Source organism: Pongo abelii, chromosome X (genome assembly GCF_028885655.2).
Source record: "Pongo abelii isolate AG06213 chromosome X, NHGRI_mPonAbe1-v2.0_pri, whole genome shotgun sequence".
NCBI lineage: Eukaryota > Metazoa > Chordata > Mammalia > Primates > Hominidae > Pongo > Pongo abelii.
The window spans coordinates 30,410,611-30,423,657 of NC_072008.2; the positions used below are offsets into that span (position 1 = coordinate 30,410,611).

General features: G+C 44.9%; 1 protein-coding gene across 2 annotated transcripts; it reads left to right on the forward strand.

The window, feature by feature from the left end:
* Positions 1-532: 532 nt before the first annotated feature.
* MAGEB2 (MAGE family member B2) lies at positions 533-5,067 on the forward strand. 2 transcript variants are annotated; one of them, XM_024240778.3, is made up of 2 exons: positions 533-625; positions 3,508-5,067. In XM_024240778.3, exon 2 carries the CDS (start codon positions 3,560-3,562, stop codon positions 4,514-4,516), a length of 957 nt encoding a protein of 318 aa, XP_024096546.1. In that variant the 5' UTR covers positions 533-625; positions 3,508-3,559; the 3' UTR covers positions 4,517-5,067. The 2 variants fall into 2 exon arrangements, with proteins under 2 accessions (XP_024096546.1, XP_002831539.1); XM_002831493.3 differs by having other exon boundaries at positions 3,555-5,067.
* The last annotated feature ends 7,980 nt before the right edge of the window (positions 5,068-13,047 follow it).

Consider the following 13,047-nt stretch of genomic DNA (forward strand, 5'->3'; position numbering starts at 1 on the left):
ACAGAGCCCCTCGCCATTGTTAGCACCGAGAGGGCCCAAAATAACTATCTGAGTCCCCTTCATTCCACCTGTATAGTCTCGGGGAAGGAAGGGCCTTTGTCTGAAGAGGGTGACCCCAGTTGTGCAGAGAGAGAGTCTTGGCTTTCACGGGAATCAAGGTGAGGACTCTGAGGGCGGATGAGAAGACCTCTCCCCAAAAGAGGCACATTCACAGAGCCCTGCCGCTGCTGTCAGGCCTGTGAGACCCAGGCAGGGGTGGCCTGTGTGACACGCTCAAATTTCCACGGTGGGGGCTGAGGGAAGTAGGGGTATTGTTTGGAGGCTGGCGGATTTGGGTCAGCACGCATATTCGTCCCAGGCTGCCAGATACTGAGGTGAGGACCCCTAGTGGAGAAGTAGGGACCAGCAACGCTAGAACAGTGACGTCCAGTAGCGTCCGGCCGTCAGCCCTCAGACGCCACGGGCTGCCGGATGTGACTCATCCTGACTTCCGCTTTGAAAAAAAAGACCCGAGCGGATGTGGCGCATCCTGACTTCCGCTTTGGAGGCGAGGACCCGAGCGAGTGTAGGGGGTGCCGCGTCTGGTCAGCCAGGGGTGAATTCTCAGGACTGGTCGGGAGTCAAGGTGAGGACCCTGAGTGTAAACTGAAGAGACCACCCCCACCTGTAACAAAGAGGGCCCCACTAAGTCCCGCTTCTGCATTTGGTCCTGAGAGGCTCCGGTAAAGCCGTCCGGCAGTATTGCACCTGCAAAGTTCCAGGGTAGGGGAAGGGTGGGGGGAGGGGCAGTCTCGGGGGAAGGAGGCTTGGACGCAGGGAATAGGCCTCATTCTGCACATAGGGTGGGTGTAGGCCCTAACTGAAATCAATTTGAGGGCCCTAAATGTGGACTGAAGAGAACATCTCCTACCCTTAACAAAGGTGGCCTCACTAAGTCTCGTCCCTGCAGACGGCTCTGGGAGGCCCCAGCAAAGCTGTGCCTGGAAAGTCTCAGGGAGGGGAGGGCCTTGAACCTAGGAAGCAGCCCTGCTTCTGCTCATATGGTATCAACCTAAAACCTAACTGGGGTTAAGGTGAGGACTCTGAGTATTAAAGAGTGGACCTCTACCCAAAAGAGGAGTCATGCTGGGCAGTTCTCAGGCCGAGGTGACACTGGGTTTTAGATGGTCCCAGGCTGACATGACAAATGCGGAGCAACCTGACTTCCTCTCCAGGGACTAAAGAAGTTGAGGGCTACATCCCAGACCCACATCTGCTGCCAGCAATAGGAGGGCCAGGGCAAAGCTGGCAAGCTGAGATGCTCTCTAGTTTCCTCTGGAGGTGGTCTCAGGGAGGTGAGGGTCTTGGTGTAATGGGGTAGGTCTAATGCAACAGAGAGACCCAGTCTCTAACAGGAAGCAAGGATGTGACACTGAGTGATGAGAAGGGGACTCCAACCAGAAAGAAGTGCCACATAGAGCCCACTCTTGTTGTCAGACCAGGGAGACCTGAGCATGTTGGCATGTTGAGTTGCACTCACTCTCCCCAGGACATCTCAGAGAAGTGAAGGACCCCATTAAAGAGGGCAGCCTGGCCGGGCGTGGTGGCTCACGCCTGTAATCCCAGCACTTTGGGAGGCTGAGGCGGGCGGATCACGAGGTCAGGAGATCGAGACCATCTTGGCTAACACGGTGAAACCTCTCTACTAAAAATGCAAAAAAAAATTAGCCGGGCACGGTGGCGGGCGCCTGTAATTCCAGCTGCTCTGGAGGCTGAGGCAGGAGAATGGCATGAACCCAGGAGGCGGAGTTTGCAGTGAGCCGAGATAGAGCCACTGCAGTCTGGCCTAGGTGAAAGAGCGAGACTCCGTCTCTTAAAAAAAAAAAAAAAAAAAAAAGAGGGCAGCCTGAGTTCACCAGAGGGAGGGTTTCCAGGTTGTGCCAGATGTTATGGTAAGAACTCTGAGGACTGCAGGGAGCTCCCACCCCGTATTAGTGGGAGTCACACAATCCTCAGTACTGTCAGCTCTGAGAGACCCCAGGCAGAAATGTCAAACAGAGGTGCCCATCAGTTCCCACTCAAGGGTAACAGGGAAATGAGGGTTTTAATCTGAGGGTGGTGATCACTTGTCAACAGAAGTAATGTATTAATTGGTCCATTCTGGCGTTACTGTAAATACCCAAGACTGGGTAATTTACAAAGAAAAGAGGTTTAATTGGCTCACAGTTCTGCAGGCTGTACAGGAAGCATGATGCTGGCATTTGCTTAGCTTCTGGGAGCAGGGCTCAGGAAATTTACAATCATGGCGTAAGGTGAAGGGGAAGCAGACATGTTACATGGCCAGAGCAGGATCAAGAGGCCAGGGGAGGTGCTACACGCTTTTAAATGACCAGATCTCGTGAGAACTCATCATTAAGGGGAATGGTGCTAAACTATTCATGAGAAACCTGCCCTCATGATCCAGTCACCTCCCACCAGGCTCCACCTCCAACATTGAGGATTACAATTAGACATGAGATTTAGTGAGGATACAGATCCAAACCATATCAGGGAAGAATCTTAGACCCTCTCATGAGTCAAATTTAGAGGCTGAGTTGGGACTGTATGTGGGACCATCTATCACAGGGCAGTTATCTGCCTGCCACAGCTTTTACTTTTGGGAAGACCACATTTGGTCAGATAAGGCCACCCTCACTTCCTCCTATGGGTTCTCAGGGATGTTCGATCTTAGTATGACGACATAGGCCTCAGTTCAATAAAAAGGAGAGCTCCTCTACCAGGAGTCAAATTGAGGAATCTGAGTGAGAAGTCAAGGGACCACTGAACCCTTAACAGTGGAGACATCAAAGAATCCAGTTCAACCCTTTATTTTCAGCCCTAGAAAGCTCAGGAAAGGGTTATCAGGTTTAGTGTCCCCCTCTCTTTTTTATATAAGATCTAAGAGAGGTGAGATTCTTAGTCTGACAGTGTAGCCACCACTCAGCAGAAGGGGGCTGGTGCCAAGCCCTACATGAAGCCAAGGTGGGGACCTTGAATGAGAGCTGAAGACTTTAATGATTCAAGACATCAAAGACCCCACTGAACTCTCAGCACTGGGTGTCACTTGTCAGGGTGGTGGATTGAGGCACCCCTTCAATTTCTTCTCATGAGTCCCAGGGTGCTTTGAGGTGTCAAATTCACAACAGCGGAAGGGAGTGGCTCAGGCCCTGCCAAGACTTCATATGATAATCCTAAAAGTTAACTGATAAAACCCCAAACACCAGAAGACAGGAGGCCCCACTGCCAGTACCTCCTGTCACCATAGTAAGCCCAAGGCAGGGCTGACAGAATGCAGTCTGAAACTCACTGTAGGGGTTCTGTGGTTCTTCTCTGGTGTCTCAGGGGAAAGGATAAACAGGACAACAGGAGCCTTGTGGCTTTCTAGAACAGTGCCTTCAGGGAAACTTGCAAAGGCAGGCTTCCTTCAGTAAAGCTAAGATGGGGTCTTCCAGCTGAAGGTGCTCACAGATCTCATTCTCCCATCTTCAGGTATACTAACCACCTATTCTCCTGCCCACATTTCTTGGTGTACCCAGCCATCATGCCTCGTGGTCAGAAGAGTAAGCTCCGTGCCCGTGAGAAACGCCGCAAGGCCCGAGATGAGACCCAGGGTCTCAGTGTTCCTCAGGTCACTGAAGCGGAGGAAGAAGAGGCCCCCTGCTGTTCCTCTTCTGTTTCTGGGGGTGCTGCTTCAAGCCCTCCTGCTGCTGGCATTCCCCAGAAGCCTCAGAGAGCCCCAACCACTGCTGCTGCTGCGGCTGCAGGTGTTTCATCCACAAAATCTAAAAAAGGTGCCAAGGGCCGCCAAGGTGAGAAAAATGCAAGTTCCTCCCAGGCCTCAACATCTACTGAGAGCTCAAGCGAAGATCCTCTAACCAGGAAGTCAGGGATGTTGGTGCAGTTCCTGTTGTACAAGTATAAAATAAAAGAGTCCGTTACAAAGGGAGAAATGCTGAAGATTGTTGGCAAAAGGTTCAGGGAGCACTTCCCTGAGATCCTCAAGAAAGCCTCTGAGCGCCTCAATGTTGCCTTTGGCATTGAGCTGAATAAAGTCAACCCCAACGGCCACACTTACACCTTCAACAAGGTAGACCTCACCGATGAAGAATCCATGCTCAGTTCCTGGGACTTTCCCAGGAGCAGGCTTCTGATGCCTCTCCTGGGTGTGATCTTCTTAAATGGCAACTCTGCCACTGAGGAAGAGATCTGGGAATTCCTGAATATGTTGGGAGTCTATGATGGAGAGGAGCACTCAGTCTTTGGGGAACCCCGGAAGCTCATCACCCAAGACCTGGTGCAGGAAAAATATCTGGAGTACAAGCAGGTGCCCAACAGTGATCCCCCATGCTTTCAATTCCTGTGGGGTCCGAGAGCCTATGCTGAAACCAGCAAGATGAAAGTCCTGGAGTTTTTGGCCAAGGTAAATGGTACCACCCCCTGTGCCTTCCCAACCCATTATGAAGAGGCTTTGAAAGATGAAGAGAAAGCCGGAGTCTGAGCCAGAGTTGTAGCCAGGCCTTGCACTACTGCCATAGCCAATCAATCTCCCAAAGCCAAGTTTACCTGCTGTTCTCACCCCCAATGAGGTCTTAGGCAGATTCTTTACTTTGTAATTCAAAAGGCCTGTTAACCTTTGTTCTTGTTATGCATGAATAACTTGTTGACTTTTTTTTTCTCTTTTTCAACTAGTGTTTCTTTCAACAGGTTTATTTAGATTCAGAATGTAAATTTACAAATGATATAGATCACCCTGTTATTGCTGTTTTTCAGGGACAGTAGAAAGTGTTTTGTTTTTTGAGTGAAACAACTTATTAATAAAAATCCTTAAATCACTTTTGTAATCCAGGATAAGAAAATGTGGCATTAGAATAGAAATATCTTTGGAAATGTGGAAGACCCCATAGTGAAATATTTGGGATCAGAAGCCAGAGGGGTAAAAATGGTCAATTCTTGGTTTACTTCATTTAATCTTTCTTTTCATAAAGATACATACCTGGATTTGTTTATGTTATTCAAGAATGTGTGAGAAATTAAACCATAGTTAGTTAATCCTCTTGTTTATGGCTCTTACTTTAAATATTTTAATTGAGCATCTGTTCTTTGAGAGTCTTCCTGCTTGTACTGGGAATGTTTAGTCAAAGAAGACCAAGCTTGTACTCATGCAATTGTAGATTCTAGGAGAAGCTGTCATTGTGGAAGAAGGTGAGATACTTCATAAAAAATAAAAGACAGGAAAAAGAAGTGATGAAAGCAATAGTTTTCATTGCTAAGCAGCATTTTGGCTGAATGGGGTTTTTCAGTCTTAGAATGTTGCGTATTCTCGGCCGGGTGCAGTTGCTCACACCTGTAATCCCAGCACTTTGGGAGGCTGAGATGGGCGGATCACCTGAGGTCGGGAGTTCGAGACCAGCCTGACCAACATGGAGAAACCCTATCTCTCCTAAAAATACAAAATTAGCCAGGCATGGTGGCACATGGCTGTAATGCCAGCTACTCAGGAGGCTAAGGCAGGAGAATCACTTGAACCCAGGAGGCGGAGTTTGCTGTGAGCCGAGACTGCGCCATTGCACTCCAGCCTGGGCAACGAGCGAAACTCCCTCTAAAAAAAAAAAAAAGAAAGAAAAAAAAAATGTTGCATATTCTCTGAGATATCCTGGATTTTTTTTTTAATCTCAACTGGAAGGTTGGTAATGTCTCTGATCAAAATCATCATAGTAGTAATTGCCACTTCCTGATGTCTCAGTTGACGAGACAGGCACATTTGCATGCATTACATATATTCCACCAGTACTACGAGATGGGGCTTATCAAACCCACTTTAAGGTAAAGAGTCTGAGGCTCACTGAGTTTGGTAATTTGCCAAAGTTTACAGGGCCAGTAGTGAAAGGGTTGGGATAAGCCTCCTGATCTGAATTACCCTAGAGCCTACCCTGTTCCACCCCTCTCAGCCTGAGGCAAACCTTGAAAAAATATTTCCGTTTTCTTCTCATTACTGCAGAATGTGTTTCAGGTGATAAAAAGAATAACCTTGTAACCCAAACTAGTAGATTGGAATACATAGCCACAGCAACAATAATACCAAAAAAACAGAGAGGTATAAATAAGTAAAAGAGGCAATATTCAGTGATAGTATGATTGTCTACATTTGCAATGTTAGATAACCTCAAAAGATCAGGGGCTCCCCAAATCATCCTGAACAATCTCTTCCCTGTAGAAAATAAATCTATCAGAACAGAAATTACATGAGAATGTAAGGCTGGCTGATAAAGAGAAGAAATAGATCAATGTGTCTTATCTCTGGCTACCCATCTCCAATCCTAGGCCCCCTGCTTTGTGCTACAGCTTTGCGGTATCACACCACTCCTAGGACAGGGACCCATTCTCTGCAATGTTTACAGAGAGAAAATTGTTCTAGAATTTGCAGAGATGTGGCATTTTGCAGGAAGCATTTAATCCAAGAGACAGAGCCAAGATGAGGGCTGGGGAGACCAACATCCCAGAATATCAGGCAGCGGTTTAACATAGACCATTCCCTTCTGCTCTCAGACACGGTCCTAGGCTGAGCTGTCTGAGCATCCCCTCACATATTCTTCAGGTGTCTGAGAGACATAAGAGCCCTAAGGGCAGCATCCTCAAGTCAGTAGGGAAAGGAATCCCAGCCTCTTATAGGAATGAACGTAATAAACCTAAATGAGGATGATGGAAGGACCCAGCCAGAACAGCTGGGGGCCTGTAAAGTCAAGTTCCAATTGTTAGTCTTGTGAAGTCCAGAACTGTCCTGGTGGACACTTGACTTCCAATTCAGGTCCCAGCAAGGTGAGGACTTTGGTCTGAAGGCTATGGCCTCAGGTCAGTAGGGAGTGGAGTCCCAGGAAGGGGGCAGAGTCAAGGTGAAGGCCTGGCATGTGGATATGGGGACCACTCAACCCATAACTGGCAGGCCTGCCTCTAGTCATTCCTTTGCTATTAGCCCTAGGAGGCCCAGGGAGGAGCTGGCAGGCCCAGGTGCCCCTGTCTTCTTCCTGGAGAATCAAGGAGATGAGAGACTTGATTTACAGGCTGGCCTCCCAGTTAAGCAACGAGTGGAATCCCAGACCATGATAGGTATTAAGGTAAAAATCTCATATGAGGAAAGAGGCAAACAACTGCTAGAGAGGTGAACAGAACAAGGATGTCCTTAGAAAGTTATGCCGGGCCGGACGCAGTGGCTCATGCCTGTAATCCCAGCGCTTTGGCAGGCCGAGGTGGGCGGATCATTTGAGGTCAGGAGTTCAAGACCAGCCTGGCCAACATGGCAAAAACCCATCTCTACTTAAAAAATACAAAAATTAGCTGGGCATGATGGTGGGCGCCTATAATCCCAGCTACTTGGGCGGCTGAGGCAGGGAGAATTGCTTGAACCTGGGAAGCGAAGCTTGCAGTGAGCTGAGATCGCGCCACTGCACTCCAGCCTGGGCAACAGAGCGAGACTTCATCTTAAAAAAAAAGAAAAGAAAAAGTTATGCCCTGGGAGGCCATAAGCATAGCTTTCAGGCTGAGGTTACCCCACATTTGCTGAGGGGAGGGGAGTGGTCTCAGAGACATGAAGTCCTTGGACTAATGGGAGAGGCCCCATTCAGTAGAGGGAGGAGATTGGCTCCTTAACAGGATTCAACATGATGACACTGAGTGACAATGAGGGGACCCCTCCCAGAAAGAAGAGGGTCACATTGAACCTTGTCCCTGTTGTCCGACCTGAGACCTGGACATGATGACATGAGGTATCATACTCACTTCTTCCCAGGTAATCTCGCAGAGGTGAAAAATATTAACAAAGTGGGCAGCCTCAGGTCAGTAGAGAGAAGATTTCTAGGTTGTTGCAGAAGTAAATGTGAGGACCCTGAAGACTGAGGTGAACACCTACCCCACAACAGTGGGGGTAACACAGATTCCTTCCACTACTGTTAGCCTAGGGAGAACATGAGCAGTTATGACAATATGAAGCAAATTTTACTTCTTCTTAGGGTGTACCAGGAAATTGGTCTTCAATTCCCTTCATATGGGGAGATAGGCCTCAAATCAAGACAGGGAGGATTTGCACAGGGTGTGACAGGAATAAGGATGAGGAAACTGAAGAGTATGGGACCACAGACCCCACATCAGTAGGAGCCACACAGAATCCTCCCTACTGTCAGCCCTCAGAGACCCCAAGCAGAAATGTCAGGTGGAGTTTCCCATCAGGTCCTACTCAAGGGTAACAAGGGAAGTGAGGGTCTTGATCTTAGGGTGGTAGTCTCACATCAACAGAAAAAGAAATCTTAGGCCTGTTCAGAAGTTAAAAATTTAGGACCCTGAGTTGGGACCCTGCATGGAACTACCCATGATAGGGCCTTGAACTGCCTGCCACAGGTTTCATTCTTGTGAGACCATTGGCAGGTATATAGCCAGATGAGGCCATCCTTGCTTCTTCTTGCTGGATCTTAGGAAGGTGTGGGCCTCACTTTGAGGAGATGTCATCAGGTCAAGAAGGAGGGGATCCCCAGGCCCTGCCAGGAGTAAAATCAGGGAATCTGAGTGGAGACTGAGGGCACAACATAGCCTTGAATAGAGGGGACAACAAAGTGTCATGCCCTACCCTTTGATATCAGCCTTAGAAGACTCAGAGCAGGGCTGTCAGGGGAGGCACCTCATCACTTCTTTATATACAGTCTAGGGGAGGGGAAATCTTTGGTCTGAAAGTTCAGCTACCAGTCAGCAGAAGAGATGCAATACATGCCAGTCACTGTGCCAAGTGCTTTCCATTCATTACCCACATCCTGTCAGTTCTGCCAGACAGGGCTTACCAAACCCATTCCATAGATGCAGAACCTAAGGCTCATAGAATTTAGTAATGTGCCCAAGTCACACTGCTAGTAATGATAGGGCTGGGATGAGAACTCTGGTCTGAGTTAGTCAAAAGCCCACATTGTGCCACTCCTCTCAGACTAAGGATGACCTTGTTCCTTAATTAACTTTTGCTCTCGTTACTGCAAAATGTACCAGAGGCAATAAAAAGAAAGACTGTGGCCAAACTGTTGGACTGTAATATATAGCCAGAACAATAAAAATATCAAAATAAATGGAAGGTTTGAGTAAGGAAAAAAATAATATTTTGATGACATAATTTATTGTGATGTCCAATAAATTCAAAAAATGAGGAGGTACAAAAAAAAATCATCTGACTCAGCCACTTCCTTATAAAAAGTAAATATATCACCACAGAAGTTACATGAGATCCTAAGTCTGGCTGGGCAAGAATAGGAGATGGACATTTGCTTTTTCTCTTATAGCCTACCACCTATCCTGGACCCCCTGCCTTGTGCTGTGGATTTCCCATATTGCATCACTCCTAGGGCAGGGGCCTGTTCTCTGAAAAGTTTGCAGAGAGGACACTGCTCAAGAGTTTGCAGAGATGTGGCATTTCCCAGGAAGCCTTTAATCCCACTGGCAAGAGCCTGTATGAGGACATACATAAATCAGGACTGGAAAAACAAACACTGCAGAATATTGGTTATTACAAAAAGACTAGCCCCTGCCTGCTTTCAAACCTAGAGGGTCCCAGGCAGAACTGTCAGGATGAGCATCCTCTCATTTATTTTTCACAGTTGTCAGGAATTTGAGAGCTTTGGCCTAAGGAGGGCAAGCTTAGGTCAGGAGAGAGGTAAGACCCAAGATCTGTTGGATACAAATGCCAGATCCCTTAAAAGTAATTAAGAAAGCACCCACCCAGAACACTGGGGTCCCGAAGAGTTCAGGCCCTGCTGTTGACCCTTGGAGGTCCTGAATTCCATGGCTGGATGAAATATAGAGAGGCCTTGAAAGATGAAGCAGAGGGAGCCTGAGCCAGAGCTGCAGCCAGGGCTGTGCTACTGCCATGGCCATGGCACATACCAGAGCCAGGTCCAGCTGCTCCTCCTACATCTAATGAGATCTGAGACAGATTCTTCACTTTGTAGTTGAAAAGATAAGTCAACATTCTAAGTAGTGGAGAGTCAATTTCGACCTAGGGCAAACACATTGTATGTCTTATTTTTGTTTTTGCTCTACTTGAATAATTGGAAGATGTATCTTTTTTATTTTTGGTACTTTTAAAATGTATTCATTTTAATAGAAGATTTATTTAGCTTCAGTATCTGTGTTTATGAATAACATGGATAACATATTTATTTCTGTTTTCTATATATAAATGTAAAAGTGCTGGTATTTTTTTATCAACAAATTGAAAATCCTTAGGTCTCTCTTTGTGGTCCAGAACAAGATAACATAGCATATGAATAAGGACTTTTTTATTGTATAAATTTAAGTTGTACAGTAGGACCTTTTGATATACATATATGGCCACGCACCACATGATGATGTTTCAATCAGGACCACATATACAATGGCAGTCTCATAAGATTATAATGGAGCTAAAAAACTGTATTGTTTACATGTGTGTGGTGATGCTGGTGAAAACAAACCGACTGCACTACCAGGCCTATAAAAGTATAGCACATACAGTTATGTGCAGTACATAGCACTTGATACTGATAATAACAATGTCACTGGTTTATATCTTTATTATACTATAGTTTTTTTAATCAGGTTGGTGCAAAAGTAATTACATTTTTTGCCATTAAAAGTAATAAGAATTGAGATGGGGTAGTAGTAGTAATAATATTCGAGTAATATTAAATAAGTAGTAATATTAATAGGTAGTACTATTAAAATATTAATATTAATTAAGTAGTAATATTAAAAGTAGTAATAATTGAGACAGAGTCTTGCTCTGTTGTCCAGGCTGGAGTGCAGTGGTGCAATCTCAGCTCATTGCAACCTCTGCCTCCTGGATTCAAGCGATTCTCCTACCTCAGCCACCTGAGTAGCTGGGATTACAGGGGCCTGCCACCATGCCCAGATAATTTTTGGACTTTTAGTAGAGATGTAATTTCACCATGTTGGCCAAGCTGGTCTTGAACTCCTGACCTCAAGTGATCCACCCGCCTCAGCCTCCCAAAGTGCTGGGATTACAGGTGGTACTTTTATTATTTTAGAGTGCACTCCTTCTACTAAAAAAAAAAAAATGTTAACTGTAAAAACAGTCTCAGGCAGGTCCTTCAGGTTGTATTCCAGAAGAAGGTGGTGTTATCATAAGAGATGACAGCTCCATGCATATTATTGTCCCTGAAGACCTTCCAGTGGGACAAGATGTGGAGGTGGAAGACAGTGATATTGATGATCCTGACCTTGTGTAGGCCTAGGCTAATGTGTGTGCTTTTGTCTTCATTTTTAACAAAAACGTTTAAAAATTTAAAAAGTAAAAATAGAAAAAAGCTTAAAAAATAAGAATATAAAGAAAGAAAATATTTTTGTACAGCTGTACAATGTGCTTATGTTTTAAGCTAAGTGTTACTACAAAAGAGTCAAAAAGCTAAAAAAAATTAAGTTTATAAAGCAAAAAAAGTTACAGTAAGCTAAGGTTAATTTATTGTTAAAGAAAGAAAACTACGTTTGAGAATTTAGTGTAGCCTAACTGTACAATGTTTATAAAGTCTATAATAGTGTACAGTAATGTCCCAGGCCCTCACATTCACTCACTATTCAATCACTGGCTCACCCAAAGCAACTTCCAGTTCTGCAAGCTACATTAATGGTAAATACTCCACACAGGTGTATGATTTTTAACAATCTTTTATACCATATTTTTTACTGTACCTTTTCTATGTTTAGGTACATAAATACTTAGCACCGTGTTACATTTGCCTATAGTTTTCAGTGCAGTCACATGCTGCACAGGTTTGTGGCCTAGGAGCAATAGGCTATACCAAATAGCCTACGTGTGTAGTAGGCTATACCACCTAGGTTTATGTAAGTATACTCTATTATATTTGCACAACAATGAAATTGCCTAACAACGCATTTCTCAGAAAGTATCCTCATTGTTAAGCAATGCATTACAGTACATGGTGAAATGCTTACTACAGGTAAGCAATTTAATATATCCATTATATCATACAGTTACCTTGTTTTGTGGTAAGAGCAGCTAAAATCTACTCTTAGAAAATTTGCAGTATGCAATACAATATTATTAACTGTAGTCCTCATACTGTACTTTAGATCTCTAGATTTATTTGTCTTATAAAACTGCAACTTTGTACTGTTTGACATGCATCTCTGCATCCTCTCCCCACCCTGCCTCTGGTAACTACTGTTTTATTCTCTTTTTCTATGTATTTAACTTTTTTTTCTTTTTAGATTTTACATATAAGAGATATTAATAGCATGCAGCATTTTTCTTTCTGTGTCTGGTTTATTTCATTCAGCATAACATCCCCCAAGTTCATCTGTGTTGTTGCAATGGCAGAATCTCTTTCTTTTTCAAGGCTAAATAACATTTTTTAAAATTTTATCTTAGTTTCAGGGGTACATGTGCAGGTTGTTATATAGGGAATTGCATGTCATGGGGGTCTGGTGTACAGATTATTTCATCACCCAGGTAATAAGCATAGTACACAATAGGCAGTTTTTCCATCCTCACCCTCCTCCCACCTTCCGCCCTTAAGTAGGCCCCAGTGTCTGTTGTTCCCTTCTTTGTGTCCATGTGTACTCAATGTTTAACTCCCACAAAGAACATGCAGTATTTGGTTTTCTGTTTCATTGTACATATATACCACAATTCCTTTATCCATTCATCCAGTGGTAAACACTTTTGTTGTTGCCACAACTTGGTCATTGAGAATAATACTGCAGTGAACATGGGGGCACAAATATCTATAGGAGGTGATGATTTCATTTCCTTTTGCCCAGACAAGGGATTGCTGGGTCATATGGTAGTCCATTTTTAATTTTTTGAGAAAGCTCATACTGTATTCCATAATGGCTGTACCAATTTGCATTCCCACCAATAGTGTAGAAGGGTTCCATTTTCTCTACACTCTTGCCAACATTCATCTCTAGTGGGTTTTTGTTTTTTTTTTGTTTGTTTTTTGTTTTTATAATAGCCTTCCTAACTTGTGTGAGGTGATATCTCAC

Coding starts and splice junctions, on each gene's coding strand:
- MAGEB2 (XM_024240778.3), top strand. CDS start 3,560: ATGCCTCGTGGTCAGAAGAGTAAGCTCCGTGCCCGTGAGAAACGCCGC.